This window comes from Bubalus bubalis, chromosome 6 (genome assembly GCF_019923935.1).
Source record: "Bubalus bubalis isolate 160015118507 breed Murrah chromosome 6, NDDB_SH_1, whole genome shotgun sequence".
Lineage (NCBI taxonomy): Eukaryota > Metazoa > Chordata > Mammalia > Artiodactyla > Bovidae > Bubalus > Bubalus bubalis.
Genome location: NC_059162.1, coordinates 19,241,191 through 19,266,947, shown reverse-complemented (window position 1 = coordinate 19,266,947; position 25,757 = coordinate 19,241,191). Strand labels below are relative to the sequence as shown.

General features: G+C 39.1%; 1 protein-coding gene across 2 annotated transcripts in view; it reads left to right on the top strand.

Annotated features, from left to right (window-relative positions):
* The first annotated feature begins 347 nt into the window (after positions 1-347).
* The window catches only part of SNX27 (sorting nexin 27), an 80,862-nt gene continuing 55,452 nt past the window's right edge, over positions 348-25,757 (top strand). The window contains exon 1 of one of the 2 annotated variants that reach the window (XM_006055127.4): positions 348-865. In XM_006055127.4, the coding sequence (XP_006055189.1) occupies positions 555-865 (311 nt within the window). In that variant the 5' untranslated portion in view covers positions 348-554. The remainder of the gene's footprint in view (positions 866-25,757) is intronic. The other variant, XM_006055126.3, reaches the window with a different exon arrangement.

Genomic DNA, 25,757 nt, shown 5'->3' with positions numbered 1-25,757 from the left:
GAAAAAAAGAAAGTAATAATAATGATGTATGTAGACACAAAATATTGAGCAAACGAGTTATAATTTAAGACTGTGTTGAATCACAAATGTCAAATCTGTCCTAATAGAATTATTTTTATAAGTTATGAAATGAAAAGAAAATTAAATTTGCCCCGCACCAAAAGATTAATCTGTCACCTACATTCTAGGCCGGATTAGGGACTCCTGGTCCAACAGGATAAAACGAACATAAAAGACGAACTACAACCCCCAGCAGGCTTTGCGCCCCGAATTGCGTCGAATAACCTCAGCTCCGGCCCGGGCCCAGCCCTCTCCCCTCCCCCACCAACCAGAAACTACATCTCCCAGGAGGCTTCACGGCGTCTAACCGTCCTCTTTTTCCCCCGCCCCCTGTCTCCCCTTAACCCGCGCCGGTAGCTCCGTGGCCAACTAGGGTCCCGCGGTCGGTGGAGCGGGCGCGCGCGCCGGGGGTCGCGCGGCGGCTGAGAAGGGCGAGCACGCGCGGAGGGAGTGGAGGTGTAGGGCGGTGGGAGTACGGCTTGCTAGCTCGCAAGATGGCGGACGAGGACGGGGAAGGGATTCACCCCGCAGCCCCTCACAGGAACGGAGGTGGCGGCGGCGGCGGGGGGTCTGGGCTCCACTGCGCTGGGAACGGCGGCGGGGGAGGCGGCGGCCCGCGGGTCGTGCGCATCGTCAAGTCCGAGTCCGGCTACGGCTTCAACGTGAGGGGCCAAGTGAGCGAGGGCGGGCAACTGCGGAGCATCAACGGAGAGCTGTACGCGCCGCTGCAGCATGTGAGCGCCGTGCTGCCCGGGGGGGCAGCCGACCGGGCCGGGGTGCGCAAGGGGGACCGCATTCTGGAGGTGTGAGTATTGGGGCTGCCCGCTGTCTCACCCCGCCCCCTCCCCTCCGTCTGTCCCTGCATTTCTCCTCTAACCCTGTCACCCTCAGGCCGCACCTCCCTGCAAACCCAGAACCTGCCCTCTGGTCCCCCGCCCCTCCACGGAGGTTGACCCTTTTACCTCCCCACACCCTGGGTTTCTGGGACCCCCACCTCCCTCCCTGTAATCTCCCAGCGTCCCTCCTGCTGTTACCCCTGCCCCCATTGCTTTGGCTTCGGTTCTGCCCCGCTTGCCTTCCCCCTCAGCATGCTGCCGCCTTCTCCGCTTTCCTCTAGTTGAACCTCTTTCTGCTTCTGACTGACAGCGTCTCTTTTTCTGACCCAGCCTCTGTGTGTCCCACCACCCTCCTCCCCCAAGTTCTCATCTTGAACATCATAGTTTCTTGCTCTCTACCACTCCTTTCAGCCCCCGTGGACCGTCCCTTCTGTCCTCTAGACCAAAGAGGCAGGACCTTTGGTCTGCTCTTACTTTTCTCCGAAAACATATCCCTCCACGCCGCACTTCCTTTTCTTCCCTTAGTTACCCTCTCCTTATGGTTAAGCACTCGCTGTATTTTTGTATCCTACCGTGTGTCCCCTCTTTTTTTGTGTTCATACTCCAAGAATACCTTCTTCTCTGACCCTTGGGTTTTTTTGCTGGTGCTGGTGGCGGCGGCGTCGTCTTTGACACGATGGTTTCTCTTCACAGTAGTCCCTACATCACATCAGGATTTTGAGTCTAGTGTTCTGTCACACCTCTCTGAGAGCACACCTGTTTTGGCCCTCGTCTTTACTCCTGCACGGTACTCATACTTCTTTTGAGTCAGAGCTTTATGGTAGAACTCTCCCTAGCTGGTACTTCCCCCAAACTACGGCCCTTTTTGGGTCTTTGACCTCCGCACTTTTACAGGGCATGCCGTTTTCATTCTCTGCTGTATTCCCTTGTTATCTCATGCTTTATTTTTATCTTAGTCTTTCTCTCCTCTGGGTTGCTTTCCCTTTCTTCTCTTTTTAGGCTCCTTCTGCTGTTGCAGCCCTTCCTCTTTCCTCGCTGCAACCCCTCCCCCTTCGTATTCCTTCATCCTTACTTCCTCACTGCATCCCTTAAAACTCTGGCGGGATGCTGCCCTGTTTTGCATTTTCTTTGCAGACCTCCTCCACTCCTTTAATCCAGCTGTTACATTTGTGTTTTTATACTTTGTGTTAAAATTTTTATAGTGCCTGCTGATACACTGGTAGATGGTGTATACGCTGTCTCTCCATTCTCCTCAGCAGTCTTCAATCTTGCTGACTCTGTCTTGTATATTCCTTTTTCCCCATACTTCTGTTCTTCCTTTCAGAGTTTAGATTTGCCCTCATGAATCTTCCTCTTTTCTTTTTTTTTTTTTTTTGGACCTTGCTTTGCTCTTTGCAGGATCTCCGTCCCCCTACCAGGGATCTAACCACCTCCCCCCCTCCCTCCCCGCCCAACCCCAGCAGTGAAAGCTCAGAGTCCTAACCACTGGACCGCGAGGGAATTCCCTCTTTCTTATTTTTATAAATGTTATTTTAACTATAATTTCCCTAACCTTCAGCCTCTCCTCTAGTAGAACAGTAGGTTTGATCAAAGCTTCAAGGGAATAATGTTTTGAAGGACCTGTAGAGGGTCTGTCCTTTCTTACTCAGCTCATGCCTCTTACCCTTAGCCTTGACATTCTTACTCTCTGGTATCCCTTCATTGTTTCCTCTTACACTTCAAGAAAGAGTAGCTCACCAAAGTAAGAGTTTGAAGCTATTATACCTTTCCTCTGTCCTTTTTGTAATTGGATGAGTTATTTTTCTGTTAATGTCCTACAGTCTTTCTGGTTCTCTCTGGCAAAATATTCTTAATCTTTTGAGGTTTTATTCTCAACCTTTTGTTTTATACCTGGGCACCTAATTCTTTGTTTTTTTCCTAGATAACTCAAAAGTCTGTGACTGACATTTCCTTCTGGTAGAAGCTCTTGGAATTGTCATTTCCCTTTCCTTTTCAAAGTTAATTTTGGATCCAGCTGTTTATTTTTAAATTTAAAACTGAAGTGTTTATTTAAAATTATAAATTTATCATAGAGTTCTAAATCATTTACTCTTTACTGGAGGTAAAGAAACTAAACTGAAACAAAGAATTCTGTAGAAGACAACAGCTAACATGACCATTTTATATATACTAACTAGTGTAGTTGGTGGCTTGCCTTTTCTGTGGTTTTTGCTGCAGAGTTCAGATATAAACTAGGTATTGTAAAGGAGACCTCAGGTGATTCCCTATAGAAGACTTGCCTCAGGCACAGGTTCCAGTCTAGGCCCATTTCTCCTTCTAGAGAAAAGACATTACATTTTAGCCCATCATTAGTGGTGAGTGGAGAACTTTATTTTCATGGGCAGAGCAAAAAGAGCACTCTTTGCTTAGAGAACCTTTCTTGGAAGGTTGTGATGATCAGCTATCTTCCGACAATGGTTTCTCACCTTCCAACTGTATTTTGATTTCCAAGTTCTTTGAGGCACCTGTGCTAATAGTGGAAACAGTGATAGTTGCACCACAGAGCCAAGGTAGTTGGTAAGTTGTTCGGGTCCTCAACTACACAGCTTCTTTCTCTTTCCTTCCTTCTACTAAAGTCTATATTTCCTCCTTAGTTTTCAAGTGAGAGGAGGAAATCAGAGACATGGTTCTTGAGGGATATCTGTATCTGGAACTTGTTTTGATCTTGGTTAGATTGATGCTGATTTTCCTAAAGCATTCTTTAGGCAATATTTTTCTCTGTCTCTCACCCAGGTTCCCTAATTAAGCTCTCTATCGTCCCAGGAAAGTTTTGGATGTTGATGAAGTGCCAGGTAGGGTCAGGGTAGGTCTAGGTAGGTTATTATTGTATAGATGTAGTTTGTATTGAGTCAAAGGTGGATGTTTGGGCCTTGATAGTTGCCCTTTCAGACTTTTCTGCTTTCTTTCAATACATAAATTATTACAATTTCCATATGTTGCAGTAATTTTGACAACTGACAGAGGTTTGAAAGAATAGAATAACTTTGAGATTTAAAAGAATACAGGCTTGGACAAAAAAGAGCATTATTTCTGTGCATTTCTTTAAAGACTCCTTACTATGGCCTTGTCCTCATTGAATCCTGGAAAAGTCATTAAACTGAATTCAGTATGGTTTGGTTTGTCCTTCTCCCTTCAAAACTGACTAGATTCTTAACTGGTTTGGGAAAGAGTCATGTTGCAAGGCTAGATACTAGAGTAGGAACAAGCCTCTGTGACTTTTACTGCAGATGGAAAGTTTTCTCAAATGACACTGTTAGTCTCCACCTTGTAATTTTTCACAGTGTAATGTATGTTGAGTGTCTTCCCTGTGATGTGTATATACCTGGAGGCTAGTGAGAAAGGATACTTTCAGCAAGTAGAACCAAAATAAATATGTCTTTGCACTAATTATATAGCGTATGAAATATTTGACTTCAGGTTGATTTTTCTTAAGGTAGTTTCATGGGCTCTTGATTGATTTCTTAAGAGATGCCTTTAGGAGGGTCTAAGTATGCACTGGATATAGATATAGTACTGTCTATTTTTAAGAGATTAGGTTTGTCTGTTGGCTAGTTTGTTTTGTCTCTTTGGTATTTGTATAATATGGTCTTCAATAAGCATGAACCCTAAGGTTGGCTTGTAAGCATTCAGTATTGTGATATGTTTATGCTAGGCAGAGGGTGTATGCCTTACTTCTTGATAACGGCAAGATAATATAACTTTCCTGTGTCAAACCATAAGAAAAATTGAAGATGTTTGTGTGTATATATATATTTATTTGTAATTTATTTTTAAAACTTATAAACATGTCATAGGCATTCTCTCTCTCTTTTTGCTTCATTTTATTTGAAAATTGACTAAAAAGAGGTTGGGGTCACAAGTATTTTTATGAGTTAAAAAGTACCTTCTTAAGATCTGCTTTCTCAGTTGTAGCTGAATTCTATTTAGCTTAGATTTTCAAGGTAGATTTTGAAAATGGTGTTTGAAATCGTGGTTATTGATCAAAGGAAGTTTTTATGGCAGTGATTCTCAAGCTTTAGTGAGTATAAGAATCACTGGGTGTGCTTGTCAAAAGTATGGATTCTCAGGCTGACCCTTTAAAGATTATGAGTCAGTAGGTCTTGCATGGTGGCCTGAAGTCTTTATTTTTTACTCCCTTGCGAGGTGTAGTTAATGCAGTCTACATACCGAACCTGTACCTGGAGTGAATCTACAGGCCTTGAATTCTCAGTTCATTTTATTGTCATGGTTATGTAGAGAGTCATTAGTCAGGAACAAACAAAGTGAAATCCCAGCCCTTAGGACAATCAGTTCAGTAGATAATGGACTATTATATCTAGTCATCTGTACTTTATTTATTGAATGTTGCTTGTTGTTCAGTTGCTTAGCCATGTCCAACTCTTTGTGACCCTATGGACTGCAGCACGCCAGGCTTCCCTGTCCTTCACTATCTTTGGGAGTTTGCTTGAACTCATGTCCATTCAGTTGATGATGCCATTGAATCTTGCTGAGCTGTTGTAATAAAGATGAGAGTTAAGAGGTAGAACAAGTTAATAGTAATAATAATCATATCACTTTGCAGTTTGTATAGTGGCTTTCCTGGTGGCTCAGATGGTAAAGAATCCGCCTGCAGTGGGAGAGCCTGGGTTGGGAAGATCCCCTGGAGGAGGGCATGGCAGCCCACTCCAGTATTCTTGCCTGGAGAACCCTATGGACAGAGGAGCCTGGTGGGCCATGGTCCCTAGGGTGGCAAAGAGTCAGACACAACTGAGCAGCTAAGCACACAGCACAGTTTGCACAGTGTTTTTATGTTTGATTTGATCTTCATAATAGCATTGTGAGACACGGAGGTCAACTATTCTTGACTGAAGTCACTGAAAATTCTTAAAATCCAGTTACATTCCTTTGAAGCTGGGTAACAACTGAACTTTAGTTCTATAGTTTTGAAGCGGAACTATTTTATAACTTTATTTACCCTGTTTCTCTTACTGTTAAATTGGGTGGAAGACAGGGACAAAATAGTCATTTTATGCTATCTTTATCAGTGAAGAGAACATGACAATTCTAACTGTAACCCCGAGAAATACTTTTAATTCCATAGGTAGTAGGGCAGCAAAATAATACAATTAAATTTGAAAATAGCATTGTTTTCCCCTCAGAAATGACATCTGCAACATTGCTGTGACCAGGAAAAAGATCGTTTGTTAGGAACATGAAGATTTGTCTGGGTCATGTAAGTTACTGTGGAGGACAGTTCTCTTTGCAGCCACTACTTTACAGTTTGTTTCAGGAGACAGTTTGTTACCATGCTCTCAAGGATAATTGTTTTTTTACATAAGTCCCATTGGGAATAATTCTTATGATCCGTAGATAAGCAAAGAGGCTCAGTTGACAAGCAAACATTTACAATTTATGATCACGGCAGGGCGCTTAGGGAGCATGATCTGTGGTGAGTTCATTTGTTAGATGATGACACAAAGGATATTGTAGTGGTTTAGGTTAGAGCCAGTTAGGGTCATTCTGTTCTTTGACTGTCAGCTGTATAGATAGTTTCTGTGCTTCCCTTGGGCAGTCTAGTAAGAGCCTATGTATGGGTCCACATTTAGGGGAAAAACTACTCCAGGCCTACATTTGGAAAAAACACTATCTAGGCAGTTTAAAAATATTAATTGGAACTCATAGTAAGAGATAACATTTTGTATTTCAGTCCAATTAAAAACAACAACCCAACAACCCACCTGAAACAAGTTTCCCGAAACTGAATTTACTAGTATCTTGCACCTTGGTATTTTTTAGTCTGTTCAGTATTTTATTTTTTTGTTTGAATGCTGATGGTGACCCACTGCATTAATTTCCTGACTCATTAGGTTGTAATCCCCTGTTTGAAAAACAATGATTTAGAGTGTCACTTTGCTGATATTGGCCCACTAACATCACCTCATATTCAGCCTGATACCACAGTTAAGCACAAGCTATGTGTAAAACACTGTTAGGCTCATAAGAGTCACAGAGTCCCAGCATCCCTGCCCTTGAGAAACCTGCACTGCAGGTGGGTTAGATCTAACTGCTTGAAGTTAGATCAAACAGAGTTTTCATTGCAGTGCTAAAAAGTTTGGATTTTGTACTGTTTTTGAGGTCAGAATATGGTTGTATGTGCATTAATAACCAGGACTCCCTGTGCATTTAGTTTTTATTTAATTATTTATCTGAAGAGGTTGAATAACATTTACAAGACCAGAGAGGAGAATCACTGTTAGAAGAATTTCAGAGCATCTACTCTCTTGGTCTGTCTTGTACTATTATATAAAGAAGGGAACTAAAGACAACTAAGTTTTAATACCCAGAGGTGAGAGTAGCAGATGAGGCGCTAGTTGGCTTTAATTTGTATGTGTAGTTTACCTCCCAGTCCAGTTCAGCTTCCAAGTGACCGTTTCTCTTTCTCTCTGTTTTACGTGACTGTACTTGCTACTGTGTTTACAGTTGATCCTCTGTCCTACAGGCCCACTCGTGCTCTGACGTACAGATGTTCTGTTTTAGCTGCACTCCTCTGATTTGAAGATGCCTCCTTTAAATCTTTTATTTTGGCGTATACAGCATGTTTGGGAGTTGGGACTGAAGGAACTTAATACATACAGTACTAAGACTTATACGTGCAGTCTACCTTTAGAATGAAAAAATTCTTACGATTCTTCAAATAAGTTTTAAGAATTGGTGGAGACTGTACAGTGAATTTATGCTGTCAGTAATGTGAGGGGTACTTAATTAATTTATGTGATATAACGTTAGTCAAATGCTAAGTAGTATGTGTGTAGCTTCTTTTGTTTATTACTTATTTTCTCTGCTAACTAATAAAGCTCTCATATAGTTGAGGAAATACACCTGTTTGCAGGGTATTAAAGTTGCAGAGTAAGGTATTGTATTTGAGGACTCTTGTGTGTACTTCCTTCAGTGAACTTCCGTTATTATGAAAACATCTCTTAAAAATGATTTGTTTTTCCTTAAGCTCTCTGATACTGCAGATTCTTGTCTCAGGCCGTAGAGCAAGACTAGAATGACAGGTTTATGTATTCGTGGACTTCAGGCACAAGTAACTAGTTTACTTCTGTTTGGAAAAGTACAGAGCAGTCGGCAGAGAAGTCAGCTGCTTGTGTGGATTTTCTCCCAGCTGCGTTCAAGAGCTCGATTACTCTTAGGGGGAGCTATTCAGTGAATTAACCAGGAAGTTTTCTCTCTCCCTCTACTCCTCCACCTCCCCCGCAGTGCTTTTATATCTGTGTGTCTGTCTAGTTTTGGTTATATTTATTTAGTATGTTCTGAAAATTGGGACATTGATTAGTTTAATGGTTGGAGATCTTGGAAAATTGTGATGAGCTCTGTGAAAGTTCTGAAAACTTCTTTGACTTCTTTTGCTGATCAGTTTAATCATGATAAAATTTGTAATTTATAAAGTATATAGTTTTTCTATTGAATGTACCATGAAGGTTACTTAATTCTTTTTACCTGTTATGATTATTTTGATTCTGGTAGGGTTAAAAACTTTTTGGATCTGTTTTCTCAAGGTATGTAGCTTACATCTCTTTTCTTAGAAATGACAATGAATTTTGTTTTACCTGGTGTTTTGAATCTAAGGAAATGTGACACTGAAGTTTCCCTTTATGAATTGTGTGCTGATAGATTATTTTAGATTTCCCTGGCCTACAAAATTATCTTTTATGTTAACTAATTTGGAAAAAGTCTTACTGTAACTTTTTTCTCACTTAATATGTTGAAATAGATTATAGCTTACAAAAACTATACTGTAGTCTGTGTTCCTCAGCTTTCAAAAGAAATGGCACAAATTTAATTTGGATTAAAGGATGCATTTAATTGCTAGTGGGTCATATCACTTAAAAAGTATCTCTCTTTTTATTAATTTCTAAGGGCTTCTTCCAAAGATGAAGGTATTTTCAGCTGCTTTTTCAATAGTAGTGATAGACTTACACTTCTACTCGCACTCAAATACAGTACCTCTGAAGACTCGTTGAATATTTAGGAAATGGATGTTGGGATTCAGGGTGCCGTCTGTCACCCCAGAATGGACTTATCTGATCACATGAGGAATCATGCTTTTAATTGCTTTATGTGGCAATTCAGAAATAGTAATGAAACAGAACTTTAGAATATTAAGATGCCTTCTTTGGTAATTTACCTGAGTTGCAAACTCAAAGGTTGTTGATAAAGCAAGTATATCTTATTCTTTAACTTTCACCATATACCAAACTAAAAACATTTGGGAGTTGCATTTAAATTGGCTGTAAAGGTTATGGTTCAAATTATAGCAGATCTCAAGAGCCTGAGTTGGTGTTGAGAAATGATTTAGGACTGATTATGTTTGTTTTGCTGGTGAATAACTGATTGAGGTGTCCTCAGAAATAGGGTACATAGGAAGAGAATGAGTTAAGTTAGGGAAACTATTATGGCTCTTAGCAACTTCCTTCCCTGTAGCATTCATTATCCCACACTGCGAAGAAGTAACCCATTTTCACATCCAGCTGGTGGCTTAGACGGTAAAGAATCTGCCTTCTATGTGGGAGACCTGGGTTCCATCCCTGGGTTGGAAAGATCCCCTAAAGAAGGGAATGGCTATCCACGCCAGTATTCTTGCCTGGAAAACCCCAGGGACAGAGGACCCTCTGAGAGCAATAGTCCATGGGGTCGCATAGAGTTGGATATGAGAGAGCAACTAACAGTTTCACTTTTCTAGAGTTGTTGTATGCTGATCAAGTTTTTAAAGATAGAAGTTGAAAAGTAAGTAAGCAAAATAATCTTACCCAGACAAAATAAATGTATATCTTTACAGCTTTAGCATCAGAAATTTCTTTAAGACTTTACTGGTAATATTTAGCCTCTATTATGTGAGGAAACCCATTGTGTTTAATTTTTTCTTACTATGTGTGCATTTATTTTTTATGAGATGAAACAGTATAATTATAATAGATTTTATTCCCAGAATTAACATAAAATAAAGGCTACTTTTTAAATGTCAGCATGTCTGTTTCTTATTCCTTCTTCTTACCTCATTTTGCTATCCTTGGAATTAAGGTTTATTTTTTTTAATTAATAAAAACTTTTATTTTCAGTATATTTCAGTAAAGGAAAACATAGCCTCACTTTGAATTGCTTACATAATTGAATGTCATATTTTATTCTTAAGCATTATTTTTATTGCTTCCCATAATAGGAAACAAAACTGTAACTAATACTAAAACTTGAAAAATGTAGAGCTTGCATAATATTTTTAGTACTTCCCTCTAAAGTGAACAGGATCTTCCTGGTGGCTCAGTCGGTAAAGAATCTCCTGCAGTGCAGGAGACTCAAGTTAGGTCCCTGGTTTGGGAAGATCTCCTGGAGAAGGGAATGGCAACCCACTCCAGTTTCCTTGCCTGAAGAATTCGATGGACAGAGAAGCCTGGTAGGCAACAGTCCATGGGGTCACAAAGGGTTGGACACAACTGAGTGACTAACACTTTCACACTTTCACTAAACAGTGAAACCAGTATAAAAATTAAAAATAAGGAATGAAATTATGAAAGTGCCTGAAGAAAAACTAGTATGAGTTTATATGCTAGCCTTGATAATCACCTTTCATTCATTCAGGGGAAATTTTTTTAAATTTTTATTTGCTTGCTTATTTTTGGCTGTGCTGAGTCTTGTTGCGGGGCACAGGCTTCTCACTGTGGTAGCTCCTCTGCTGCGGAGCATGGGCTCTAGAGTGTGTGGGCTTCAGTAGCCGCAGCGCGTGCTCTCAGTAGTTGCGGTTCCCTGACTCCAGAGCACAGAGGGTCAGTAGTTGTGGCACTTGGGCTTAGTTGCTCTGCGACATGTGGATCTTCCCGGACTAGGGATCATACCTGTGTCACCTCCATTGGCAAGCAGATTTTTTGCCACGGAACCACCAGGGAAGACCCCCAGGGAAAAATTTTAATGAGTACTTACTACATGACAAATACAATATTGGACACTGGGGAGAGGAAGCTGAATGACAAGTAGTCTTTGCCCTAAGGAATTTTAGGTTTGATGGGGAATCTGGCAGCCTCAGGTCATTTCTTAAGCCCAGTTGACCTCAAGTCTCATTCCTCCTTGCTAACCTCTCCCATCCTGCCTCCCCACAATGGAATGAACAAGTTTAGAGCAATTCCTCCAAGTCCCAGTAAGTACTTTTCTACCCTTAGTTATCTAAACTAGTAATGCAGGTGCCCAGAGACCATGTGCCTATTTACAGGAGCCTTCCAGGCGCAAAATGTACTAAAACTGGGAAGACTATGTAGTGGATGGTACAAACCAAGACACTTGAGAATGAAAGGGACCCATTAATTATGCTAGGAAGGAACATGTAAACTAGTTGTGTCCTGGCCACCTGGAATGCAAATCTATAGCCTTGGTAATTTTAAATATAGAAGGCTGTTTAAAAATTCTAAGACTAGAGTTTTGTATTCTATTAGGAGGGAAATGAACAAGTTTATTATTCTTGGTGTCAAGTTGTTCCATTGGCCTTGTAGGTAATTATCAGATAACAAATGAACTTTTCTTCTGAATAGCTTGATTATAATTTTATATTGATTTTAAAAATGTCTGAAAACCTTAAGCCTTATTATACTTTTTTTATTGAATGACAAATAAGATTAATTTATTTAGAAATAAGTCTGTCTGTGTGGATTATGTTTGTATCCTGATTGCCTTGAAACTAGAAGGTTTGAGGACTATTACTCCTTCCCAAGTAATCAACCCTTCTTAACTGTGGCTGGAGGTATTATGATTGAAAGTCAGATGAGGTTTATTTGTGCTTTTACTGCCTCAGACAGCATTCTTTGTGCATAGAACACCCAGCCAAGGTTAAAAAGTCCCAGTGATGATGAGCAGCTTATTTGACAAGTTATTTATTCTTTTTTCCCTCTTTGGGAAGACCAGATGCACATTGACACACTCTTAAGTTTCTCAGTCCCGACAGGGCATACTCTATTGTTATTATTAACAGTAATGCGGTACTCTTTTGCCCAGCACTAAAATTTTGGATGCGCTTTAAAATATTGGTGTAAATATTGCATTTTGCTTTTGATACTTAAAAAAGGCACCAAGAGTTTGTGAATTAGGGGTCTCCATAGAATGCATAACCTCCACCATTGTAAACATCCTCCACCAGAGATGGTTAGAATTGATGAGCCTACATTGATACATCATTGTCACTCAGAGTCCATGATTTATTTTAGGGTTCACTCTTGGTGTTGCGTACTCTATGGGTTTGGACAAATTTGTAAGGATGTGTCTGCCATTATTGCATACAGAGTACTTTTACTGCCCTAAAAATCCCCTGTGCTCTGCTTATTCATTCCTTTCTCCCCCTAAGCACTGGCAACTAATCTTTTTACTGTCTCCATAGTTTTGCCTTTCCCAGGTTATCATATAGTTGGAATCATATACTATGTATCCTTTTCAGACTGTCGTCTTTTACTCAGTAATATACATTTAAGTGTCCTTCATGTCTTTCCATGGCTTGATAACTCATTTCTTTCTAGTGCTGGATAATATTCCTTTGTCTAGTTCTACCACAGTTTGGGCTTCCAAGATAGCATAGTTTCCATGTATGTATATCCCCCACTCCTCCCAAACAGTTTCTGCTTATGAACATCTTATATTGGTATGATTATTTGTTAATTGTTTTAACATTTATTAAAATAATGTTGATACATTATTACTAACTGAAGCGCATAGTTTATTCTGATTTCCTTAGTTTTCACCTGTTGTCTTTCTGTTTCCGAATCCCATCCAGGACACCACATTGCATTTAGTTGTCGTGTCTCCTTAGGCTCATCTTAGCTGTGATGGTTTCTTAGTCTTTCCTTTGATTTTGATGACCTTGACATTTTTGAGGAGTACTGGTCAAGTATAGTACACCTGACTATTAGAATTTGTCTGAGTTTTTTTCATGATTAGATTGGAATTTTGGGAAGACAGTCACAGAAGTAAAGTGCCATTTTCATCAGTTCATATCAAGGGTGTATTTTATCATCATCATTTGTGACTGTTTATATTGACCTTGATCATCTGGCTAAAATAGTATTTGCCAGGTTTCCCTACTATATTCTCCTCTCCCCCCTTTTCATACTGTAGACTTTGGATAGGAGTCACTATATATGCAGCCCATACTTGGGCTCTTCCCCTTTAGTATGTAGTAACTATATAATGTATTTGGAATTCTACACAGGAGTAGAATGTCTCTTCTTTGTGTATTTATTCTGTCATTTATTTGTATCAGTATGGGCTAATGAATTATTTATTTTATACTTTGTGTTATATAAGGGGCTTCCCTTGTGGCTCACTCAGTAAGAATCTACCTGCAATCCTGGAGACCTGGGTTTGATTCCTGGGTTGGGTAGGGAATGACTACCCGCTTCAGTATTCTTGCCTAAACAAGTCCATGCAGTTGCAAAGAGTTGGACACAACTGAGTGACTAACGTTTTGGCTTTTCGCTTAGGTTATAAAATCCAATACCGCCACTGTATTTTGTTGCTCCAGAATTGGCCACTGCTAGCTTTTTCATTTGGCTTGTGTGCTCTTCTGCCACCCTCTCATCAGTGTGTGTTTTTTTGTTTTGTTTTTGAGCACTTTCTTACTTTCTGGTACTACAGAATGCTCTAGGCTCATCTTGGGTATTTCCTGCTCCAGTCCTAGAATCAGTCATTTCTCCCAGAGGCACTGGTTCTTTTTATTGAAGCATATGACTAGAAACCAAGGTCTGGGCATTAGGTATGGTTCTTGGTACAAGGGTGTACCTTCTTTTAGACCCTCTCAGCTGATAGAGCAAAGAAATATGTGTGTTTATAAACCCCTGTGTATATTCATGAGTTGAGTTCAGTTACTAAGTCATGTCCAACTCTTTGCAACCCCATGGACTGCAGCACGCCAGGCTTCCCTGTCCATTACCAACTCCCAGAGCTTGCTCAAACTCATGTCCATCAAGTCAGTGATGCCATCCAACCATCTCATCCTCTGTCGCCCCCTTCTCCTCTTGCCTTCAGTCTTTCCCAGCATCAGGGTCTTTGCCAATGAGTCAGTTCTTTGCATCAGGTGGCCAGAGTATTGGAGTTTCAGCTTTAGCATCAGTCCTTGCAATGAGGATTCAGGACTGATTTCCTTTAGGATTGACTGATTTGATCTCCTTGCAGTCCAAGGGAATCTCAAGAGTCTTCTCCAACACCACAGTTGAAAAACATCCATTCTTTGGTGCTCAGCTTTCTTTGTAGTCCAACTCTCACATCCATACATGACTATTGGAAAAACCATAGCTTTGACTAGATGGACCTTTGTCAGCAAAGTAATGTCTCTTTTTAATATGCTCTCTAGGTTTGTTGTAGTTTTCCTTCCAAGGAACAAAGCATCTTTTAATTTCATGGCTGCGGTCCCCATCTGCAGTGATATTGGAGCCCCCAAAATAGTGTGTCACTGTTTCTGTTGTTTCTCCATCTATTTGCCATGAAGTGATGTGACTGGATGCCATGATCTTAGTTTTTTGAATGTTGAGTTTTAAGCCAACTTTTTCACTTGTTGAGTTTTAAGCCAACTTTTTCACTCACCTCTACATATCTATCTATGAGCTTCTCTAGTGGCTTGGAGGGTAAAGTGTCTGCCTGCAGTGCAGGTAGACCTGGGTTCGATCCCTTCAGGAAGACCCTCTGTAGAAGGAAATGGCAACCCACTCCAGTACCTTTGCCCAGAAAATCCTATGGACGGAGAAGCCTGGTAGGCTACATACAGTCCATGGGGTCACAAAGAGTCGGACACGACTGAGCGATTTCACTTTTATGTCTACATATCTATAAACATTTCTATATGTAACCATCTGTATCTGTAGAAACTTAAACATGAGTTCTTTCTGATGTCTCTGGCTTTTCTTCATTACTATATGGATGTTTTGTCCCCTTCCCCTTGCTGATCTGTTCATTTTCACTCCGACATTGAGGAACTTGACTCCCTGCATCCAGCCTTTATTTACTTAATTGTTCAGTTCCAGTATACATATGTAGCAATACCAGAATTGTTAACCAGTACCCCGTGGGAAACAACTTTATTGACTAGAATATAGTACTTTCGTGCAGTCCCTTTGGCCTTGAGTTCATTTCCAGATACTTAGGTCTGTATCTCCCTGCCTACTCCCTCTCCCTGTGCCAACCCTGTTCAGTGAGACTTTTTGAAATAGATTTGAAATATAGTTAGACTCTCTTGTCACAACTGGAATTCTCTGGACTTACTGACTTAAGAAAAATTTGCAAATCTTAAGGTTTCAGTTCAGTCACTCAGTTGTGTCCGACTCTTTGCGACCCCATGGACTGCAGCATGCCAGGCCTCCCTGTCCATCTCCAATTCCTGGAGTTTACTCAAACTCATGTCCATTGAATTGGTGATGCCATCCAACCATCTCATCCTCTATCGTTCTCATCTCCTCTTGCCTTCAGTCTTTGCCAGCATCAGGGTCTTTTCCAACGAGTCAGTTCTATGCATTGGCGGCCAAAGGATTGGAGTTTCAGCTTTAGCATCAGTCCTACCAATGAATATTCAGAACTGATTTCCTTTAGGATGAACTGGTTGAATCTTGCTCCCAAGAGTCTTCTCCAACACCACAGTTGAAAAGCATCAATTCTTCAGCGCTCAGCTTTCTTTATAGTCCAACTCTCACATCCATACATGACTATTGGAAAAACCATAGCTTTGACTAGATGGACCTTTGTTGGCAAAGTAATGTCTCTACTTTTTAATATGCTATCTAGGTTGGTCATAGTTTTTCCTCCAAGGAGCAAGCGTCTTTTAATTTCATGGCTGCAGTCACCATCTGTAGTGATTTTGGAGCCTGACAAAATAGTCTGTCACTGTTTTCCACAGTTTCCCCATCTGTTTGCCATGAAGTGAATCTATTTGCCATGAAGTGATGTGACTGGATGCCATGATCTTAGTTTTCTGAATGTTGAGTTTTAAGCCAGCTTTTCACTCTCTTTCACTTTCATCAAGAGGCTCTTTAGTTCTTCTTTGCTTTCTGCCATAAGGGTGGTGTCATCTGCATATCTGAGTTATTGATATTTCTCCCGGCAGTCTTGATTTCAGCTTGTGCTTCATCTCATGATGTATTCTGCATATAAGTTAAATAAGCAGGGTGACAATATACAGCTTTGATGTACTCCTTTCCCGATTTGGAACTAGTCCGTTGTTCCAGTTCTAACTGTTGCTTCTTGACACGCATACATATTTCTCAAGAGGCAGGTCATATGGCCTGGAATTCTCATCTCTTGAAGAATTTTCCACAGTTTGTTGTGATCCACACAGTCAAAGGCTTTGGCATACTCAATAAAGCAGAAATAGATGTTTTTCTGGAACTCTCTGGTTTTTCAACGATCCAGTGGATGTTGGCAATTTGATCTCTGGTTCCTTTGCCTCTTCTAAATCCAGCTTGAACATCTGGAAGTTCACGATTCACGTACTGTTGAAGCCTGGCTTGGAGAATTTTGAGCATTACTTTGCTAGCATGTGAGATGAGTGCAATTGTGCGGTAGTTTGAGCATTCTTTGGCATTGCCTTTCTTTGGGATTGGAATGAAAACTGACCTTTTCCAGTCCTGTGGCCACTGCTGAGTTTTCCAAATTTGCTGACATATTCAGTGCAGCACTTTCACAGCATCATCATTTAGGATTTGAAATAGCTCAATTGGAATTCCATCACCTCCACTAGCTTTGTTTGTAGTGATGTTTCCTAAGACCCATTTGACTTCACATTCCAGGATGTCTGGCTCTAGGTGAGTGATCACACCATCGTGGTTATCTGCATCGTGAAGATCTTTTTTGTATAGTTCTTCTGTGTATTCTTGCCACCTCTTCTTAGTATCTTCTACTTCTGTTAGGTCCATACCATTTCTGTCCTTTATTGTGCCCATCTTTGCATGAAAAGTTCCCTTGGTACCTCTGATTTTCTTGAAGAGATCTCGTCTTTCCCATTCTCTTGTTTTCCTCTATTTCTTTGCACTGATCACTGAGGAAGGCTTTCTTGTCTCTGCTTGGTATTGTTTGGAATTCTGCATTCAAATGGGTGTATCTTTCCTTTTCTCCTTTGGCTTTTGCTTCTCTTCTTTTCACAGCTATTTGTAAGGCCTCTTCAGACAACCATTTTGCCTTTTTGCATTTCGTTTTCTTGGGGATGGTCTTGATCCCTGTCTCCTGTAAAGTGTCATGAACCTCCATCCATAGTTCTTCAGGCACTTTGTCTGTCAGATCTAATCCCTTGAATCTTTTTGTCACTTCCACTGTATAATCGTAAGAGATTTTATTTAGATCATACCTGATTAGTCTGGTGGTTTTCCCCACTTCCTTCAATTTAAATCTGAATTTGGCAATAAGCAGTTCATGAACCGAGCCACAGTCAGCTCCTGGTCTTGTTTTTGCTGACTGTATAGAGCTTCTCCATCTTTGGCTGCAAAGAATATAATCAGTCTGATTTCGGTGTTGACCATTTGGTGATGTCTATGTGTAGAGGCTTCTGTTGTGTTGTTGGAAGAAGGTGTTTGCTATGACCAGTGTGTTCTCTTGGCAAAACTCTATTAGCCTTTGCCCTGTTTCATTCTGTACTCCAAGGCCAGATTTGCCTGTTGCTCCAGGTATTTCTTGACTTCCTACTTTTGCATTCCAGTCCCTTATAATGAAAAGGACATCTTTTTTGGATGTTAGTTCATAGAACCGTTCAGCTTCAGCTTCTTCAGCATTACTGGTTGGGGCACAGACTTGGATTACTGTGATGTTGAATGGTTTGCCTTGGAAACGAACAGAGATTATTCTGTCGTTTTTGAGATTGCATCCAAGTACTGCATTTTGGACTCTTGTTGACCATGATGGCTACTCCATTTCTTCTAAGGATTCTTGCCTAGTAGTAGATATGGTAGTAGTAGTAGTAGATATAATGGTCATCTGAGTTAAATTCACCCATTCCAGTCCATTTTAGTTCACTGATTCCTAAAATGTTGATGTTCACTCTTGCTGTCTCCTGTTTGACTACTACTAATTTACCTTGATTTATGTACCTAACATTCCAGCTTCCTATGCAGTATTGTTCTTTACAGCATTAGACTACTTCTATCACCAGTCACATCCACAACTGGGTGTTGTTTTTGCTTTGGCTCCATCTCTTCATTCTTTCTGGAGTTATTTCTCCACTGATCTCCAGTAGCATGTTGGGCACCTACCGACCTGGGGAGTTCATCTTTCAATGTCCTATCTTTTTGCCTTTTCATACTGTTCATGGGGTTCACAAGGCAAGAATACTGAAGTGGTTTGCCATTCCCTTCTCCAGTGGGCCACATTTTGTCAGAACTCTTCAGCATGACCTGTCCGTCTTGGGTGGCCTTACATGGCACAGCTCATAGTTTCATTGAGTTAGACAAGGCTGTGGTCCATGTGATCAGATTGGTTAGTTTTCTGTGACTGTGGCTATCTGTCTGCCCTCTGATGGAGAAGGATAAGAGGCTTATGGAAGCTTCCTGATGGAGAGACTGAGGGGGAAACTGGGTCTTGTTCTGATGGGCGGGGCCATGGTCAGTAAATCTTTAATCCGATTTTCTGTTGAAGGTTTAAGGTTTACACTTTGTGTTTTAAAGTTCTGTAGGTTTTGACAAGTGCATCCTGTCATGTATGCAGTGTTACAGTCTCATACAGAGCAGTTTCACTGCAGTAAAAATCCCCCCTGCTTCACTTATTCATCCCTCCACTCCATCCAAAGCCCTGGCAGCCTACTGATATTTGCCTTTTCTGAAATGTCATGTAATTAATTGGAATCATACAATGCCATTTCAGATTGGCTTCTTTCCCTTGGCAATATGCATTTAAAATTCCCTCATGTCTTTTCATGGCTTGAGAGCTTATTTCTTTTTATAGCTGAATAATATTCCATTGTCTAGATGTACCATTTTTGTCTATCCATTCACTTATAAAAGACATCTTGATTGCTTTCAGGTTTTGGCAATTATGAATAAAACTGCCATAAACATTTATGTGCTGGTTTTTGTGTGACTATAAGTTGTAAACTCTATTGAGTAAATACCTAAGAGTGTGATTGTTGGATATTATTGGTGAGACTATGTTTAGCTTTTAAAGAAACTGTCAAACTGTCTTCCAAAGTGGCTATACCATTGAATGAGTTGCTGTTGCTTCACATCTTAACCATCATTTGATATTATCATTTTTTAAAAACCCATTCAAATAGGTGTTTAATGTTATTTGCAGTTCTCTCATGATGAATGATGTTGAGTAACTTTTATATGCTTATTTGCCATCTGTATATGTTTTTTCAGAAGTGTCTGTTCAGACATTTTGTCTGTTTTTAGCTTTTTTACTGTTGAGTTTTAAGTTTTAAGGTTCTTTTATATTTTGAATACAAGTCTTTTATCAGATATATTTTCCAAATATTTTCTCCTAGTCTGTGGCTTGTTTTTCATTCTCTTAATAGTATCTTGCAGAGTAGACATTTTTAATTTTAATAAAATTCATCTTAGCAGTTTTTTTTCATGGATCACATTTTTGTTGTTTAAAATCTCATTGTCATACCCATCACTTAGATTTTCTCCCATGTTATCTTTTAGAAGTTGCATTTTTGTTATCCATTTCTTAGCATTGACTCAAACATATGTCTAGATTATCTTGTTCATATTTAAAATTTTAAATGATTGCTTTATAGTCAAATTGTTTTACCATAATTTTCTTGACCATTCATTTTCCCCTATTGTTGACTTTTTATAAGAACAGAAATTGGAAACAACCTAAATAATGATGAGCATACTTGCACTTTGCTTTTTCCGTGTTCAGAATTGTTTCGTTTCTTCCCACAAATAGTTGAGAATGGTCTACATGCCACTATAAAGTTCTTGTCTTCATGGAACTCATATTTTGGCGATTTCCTTAGGCTAAATCCTCAGGCCACTTGGGGTTGAAAGAACATGAACATTTTTATGACTTAAGATGCGTATTACCAGTGAAATTGCTTTCCAAGAGGATTTTACCTATTTATATAGTCATCGTCTCATTTTCCGTATGTTAACATTAATCGTAATTGAGATAATAGTTTTGCACCTTTAAAATCGTTAACCAGATTTACTGTTTATTAAAAAAAAGTGCAAACATTTTAGAAACCTTTGATCATTTACTTTCTCTAGTTGTATTTCTCTTTTCCTATCAGTAAATTAGGTGTTCTAAAATGTTATTTCTGCAACAGAATTCCAACAAGTTCTTGATATTTAGTAATCTGGAATTATACAGTGGTGTGGACAAGTTCAAGCTTGAGTTCCTTTGGCTATTTTCATTGCTTATGCATGCCTGAGTCCCTTATCTCCAGAGTGTAAGGGCAGAGTACAGTATCATTCTTGAGACAATTAGTCAATAAAAATATTCTCTGACTTGATTGTTTGCCTAAGTAAGGTAGCAAAGAAGCACAGGTGGATGAAAAGAAGTCAACCTAAACCAGCCAATTTAACTGCAGAATTTAAAAGGACATGTCTTTACATTTCAGTAGAGTGGTTTCTTTTTATAGTCTAGTGTCTAGGATAACTACCCAACTGGGCAGTCACAACCAGTGAAAAGTCAAAGGAAATGTCTTTCTTTTAAAGTGTCAGGGGAGTGTTTTTCTCCAACTTGTAAGGTGTTCACCCAGTTTCCAAAAAGATATATTACAGAGAAGATAGTTTGTTTAAAAAGCTTTGTATAATTGAAAAGATGGAAAAACTTTGTTAAGTTTAAAAAATTACCCATAGTTCCATAATTACCCTAACTCAGTTATTTTCATATTTTACATATCGTGCCTGTTTTTGGCACAAAAATATCTTATGTGCTCATAATCACAATGGATATTTTTATATTTTAAATGGAAAAACCTCCAAAATACAGTCTTTGTTTTTTGCATATTGCATACTGTACAGACTTTTCCCAGTTTGCATATAGTCTTCCTGAATATTTTTCAAGAGTTGTAAGTCCATTTGCTTGATGTACTCCAGTGTCATTAAAAGTTTTTCTAATGTTAGCTATTTGGTTAAACAAATTCTTTTTCAAATACTCTGTGGGAAGAAAATGCTTTATAGTTTTGAATGCTTAAAAATTTAACAAGGGGATTCTAGGACTCCTAAAAAGATCGATTATGTTTAGAATGTAGTAGTAGTAATTAAGTGTTGAGTGAGTTTGAAGTTTGTTTCTCACATTATGGTTTTAATAAACTTGAGAGAGATGCTGTTGCTCTCTGGCTTAACTTTATAATCATCCATTGCTGAGGTTCTTAGCTACACTGCGCTCAAAATAACATGCGTGTTCTGTTGTTTATAGGAGGTTAAGACAATGCCAGATCAGTAGTAGGGATAAAACTAGTTCTGGTTTAATTTTGTCTTTATTATTTCTGTGAACTAGTCTTGTAAGACATGAAAGTATTGAAGGCTTAGTTTATTTTCCACAAAGATATGGGAGGTGAAGGAAAAAGTATGTTTTATCCATTAAACAATTTTGTATTGCAGATATGTGTATGGATTCATCTACTAGGATCTTCATAACATTATTCAATAACAGCAAAAAAAAAAAAATTTGGAGTAAGCTAAAAGTTGAATAGAGGCTCTTTCACTCTGATGACTACTATTTCACATTTATAAATGAGGATATTGTATAATTTTAAAGTCAGCTTTATTGAGGTTTAACTTATATACACACTTAGTTTACATGCACACATTTTGACAATTTTAAATTTGAGAAAAGTATAGATTTATCACACCAGTCAAGATACAGAGCACATCTGTTACTTTAGAAAGCTTCCTTGTGTGTGTTGTTCCCTACCATCTGATTATTATCACTTTAGGATAGTTTTGTCTATTTTGGAGCTTCAAATAAATGGAATCAAATCAAACATATTCTTTTCTGTCTTCTTTGCTCAGTGTGTTTTTGGGTTTCATCCATATTGTGGACATCAGTAGTTTGGTCCTTTTCATTGCTGAATAATACTCCATTTCATGAATATGCCACAGGTTTTCTGTTTACCTCTTGACATTTGGTTGTTTTCAGTTTTGGACCGTGATCAATAAAGCTTCAGTGAACATTTGACTCTAACTGTCTGTATGGACATGTTTTCATTTCTTTTGGGTAGATACCTATGAGTGGAAATACTAGGTCATATAGTAAATGTATGTTTAACATGATGAGAAACTGCCAGAGACTCCCCTCGTGGTCCAGTGGCTAAGACTCCAAGCTCCCAGTGCTGGGGGCCTGGGTTCAGTCCCTGGTGGGGGAACCAGATTCCACATGGCACAACTAAGTTTGCATGCTGCAAATAAAGATCCCAGGTACTACACCTAAGACCCGGAGCCGCAAAATAAATAAAAATAAGTATTAAAGAAACTGCCAGATTGTTTTGGCTTTATGCTCCCATCAGCAATGTAGGAGATTTCTGATTATTCCATATCCTTGGCAAAACTTCTTTTTTAATTTAACTGTTCTGTGAACATGTAGCCATTATGCTTTAACCTCTAGAATTGGAGTGTGTCCTACTGCTTGCAGTTATAGGAATTTATTGTCTGTTTTTTACAGGCTTCAGACTAACTACACTGTAACTGCTTTCCTGCATGTCACAGGGGGTCAAGGTGATATTGTGCTTGCCACACGGAAGGGCTCCTTCCTGTGCCACATGTAGTGATTGACTCTGTCATATCTCCATCCATACCTACTTTCATGATATATAGGTTCCTTCATAAACTGTATACAAATCCTGACTATTTAGAGCATTTTTTTTCTTGCTTTTTGGGAGTATTTATATTAGTTTTGCAGTTTCCCCAGCTGGCTAACTTTGAGAAGTGAAAGTATTAGTTGCTCATTCATGTCTGACTTTGTGACCCCATGGGCTGTAGTCCACCAGGCTCCTCTGTCCATGGAATGCTGTAGGCAAGAATACTGCGGTGGGTTGCTGTTCCCTTCTCTGGTGGATCTTGCAGACCCAGGGATTGAACCCAGGTCTCCTGCATTGCAGGCAGATTCTTTACTATCTGAACCACCAGGGAAGGCTTGAAGTCACTCTTACTAGCTAGTTAAAGGCCTCTTGATAGGGCCAAATTTTGGTCTTATGTAAAAATTGAGGGGCATTTTATTAAAATTATCAAAGTGTATCTTTAAAATGTTGAAGGCACAAATTAATTGGATATCATCTAATTGCCTAAAGGGAAAAAAAATGGGCCTTAGTTGTGGATTTTTTGGAGGCTTGGAAAGAAGCCTTTTTCCCCTCCACAATGTATTACGAAAAATTTCAAAAATACGGAAAACGTGAAGAATTGCACGTGAATACCTGTTTTACCTACCATCTGGATTCTGTAATTAACATTTCGCTGTATTTGTTTAATCATGTATCTGTTGAAAAATTTTGATGATGTGTTTAAGCCTTTCTTTGTGGAAGAAGCATTGATGGGTAGAACCTACTGGATGGTTAGTTACTTTTGTGTGGTGTAGGATTTAATGGTTCTCTGATGTGGTAGTTCACTTTTGAAGTTGATTATCTTGTGATTCCTATTATTATCACTGGCTGAGAGTTCAGTCATTTATTTTCAAATGAATGGCAACTAGATTATGTTACATAGACAAAAGCAAGGGAAATTGTTCGTAGAAAGGGTTTGTATCATCAGGAGCCCCAAATACTACCAACCTGCTTGTCCAGCTGATATAATTAATATCACATGAGTAACTACCATTTGTTGAGTGACTACTGTATTCTAGAGCTTTATCTCATTTGAGGTCTTAGAGCAGCTCTGTTAGCTGAGGGTATTATTAGACCCATTTGGGTTAAGAAATTGAAGTTAAATAAGATTGAGATTGAATTATTTACCTAATGTCTCATCTGTTAAATGGAACAATTGGTATTTAAACTGAAGTCTCTCTTAACTCCAAAACCCACACTTTGAACCAGAAGTCTATAGTGCTGCAAGTTCCCTTTATTGCAGAATTTATATTTTACATTCATTTATGTCTTCAGAATTGATTAGACTGGGCCACACCTAATATGTGCCTGATATAGTAGCATTCCTGTAGAAAGGGGGTATCATAAATATTTTTATGAGTATGAAGGCCTCTTAATTCTTGAGGATGGAGGACTCTTTTTGAAATCCGACATCCTGGGGTTTTTACTGACCCATTTCATTCTCTGAAGAAGTTTCCAGCTTGTATTAAATTGTCGAATGTATAGTATTCCTTCTGTAATTGAACCAGATAAGTATTACCAAGTGTGTTTAGAATATGACACTGGTAATTCTTTCCTGTTTTTTTTTTTTTAAAGAGGGATTTGGGATGATAGCCAATTTGAAGTGTGGTCTTACTGTTAAAGAAGTGAAACCCAAGCAAATTTCTTTGCTTGATGGCTGCTCTTAAGAGTAAGCCTCACCTGTTTCTCTGCTGATTTTCAGGGTTTATTTCTGTGAGGGGCCCATAGGAGCAATGTATTCTAACTTGAAAACTGAATGAGTGGAGGTGTGTATTGAAAGCAGTAGTTCTTAACCTTTCTGAGATTACATACTCCTTTTTGAAGCGGATGAAAGCTGTTAGCCCTCTTCCCTGAAAAAAAAAAAAATGCATATATGTAGCCAAATACAATTTTGCATACAATTTCTGTAGGGGTTCACTGATTTTCCTCTGCCGCCACCACAAGCCTATCAACAGAGTACCCCAGATTAGGAATCCTTTGAAGGGTAAGAATTAGGGAGCTGAAAAATAAGAGTGGAGCATTGCTTCTTAACTTTTTTCACAAGAGCTCATCTCATAAAGTTGATTGTATTCACATAAAAATCACATTTTTAGTATATAAGGTGTTTTCTTCAGTCTCTGAAGTGTTAGTTTTTCACTTTTTTTTTAAACTTAAGGATATTTGTAAGTTAAGCTGATTCCTAGGGCTAGATCAAATTTTCTATGTTGATTTTTTAACTTTTACTTTTTCAATTTTATTTCTTCTACCATCAAAACATTTTCCCAGAACTGCTAATTAGATCAAAGATTTAGATGAAATCCTTTACCAGTCCCCAAATTTAGTTGTCCATTTCTTCTTTAACCAAAATCTGTTCATAACACATAGCTACATAGTACTTCTTTCCTTAATATACCTTCTAATGTGAGTGTTCAGGCATTGATCTTAGCAAGTTACATGTTACATTACATGTAATGTTAATCTTTACAGTGATCTGTTAGGGACTTATTGTCTCCATTTTATAGATGTGGAAAGCAATGGTAAGAAAGATTAAATGACTTGATTAAGATCAATTCTGGCAGGGCCAGGATTTAAGCCCATGTAGGTCTCATTCCAAAGCCCATTTTCTATTTTATCATCCTGCTTTGTGGTTAAAGAACTGACTGCTTCTTCTGGTCACTGGTCTGACCTGATCTGAACTTTAAAAGCTGAAATTTCCATCGGGGGCTGATTTTCTTCTATAGCTAGCCAGTTGTAAAATTGCTCTATTTATATGTGTGTGTGTGTGTATGTGTGTAAGTTAGATTTTAGGTTGTGAAACGTCAAGAGTGCTGAATTTACTGGCTAGATTGTTAGACCTGAAATAAGGAAGGAGGCTTGGCTGGATGATCTCCTGCCTGTTCTGTTTATATAAATGGATATTTCAGATACCATATGCTGACAGAGAATTCTAGTGATTGAAAAGTTGGTGGAAGGCTTGTTACTAAGCTTAGCATCATTTTCAAGAAGGAAAAACCCTAATGGTTTGGAACAGGACTGAAGACGTTTAAAGGGTAAATAAGCTCTTGTCCCATTGACTAAAGGCCAGGTGTGTA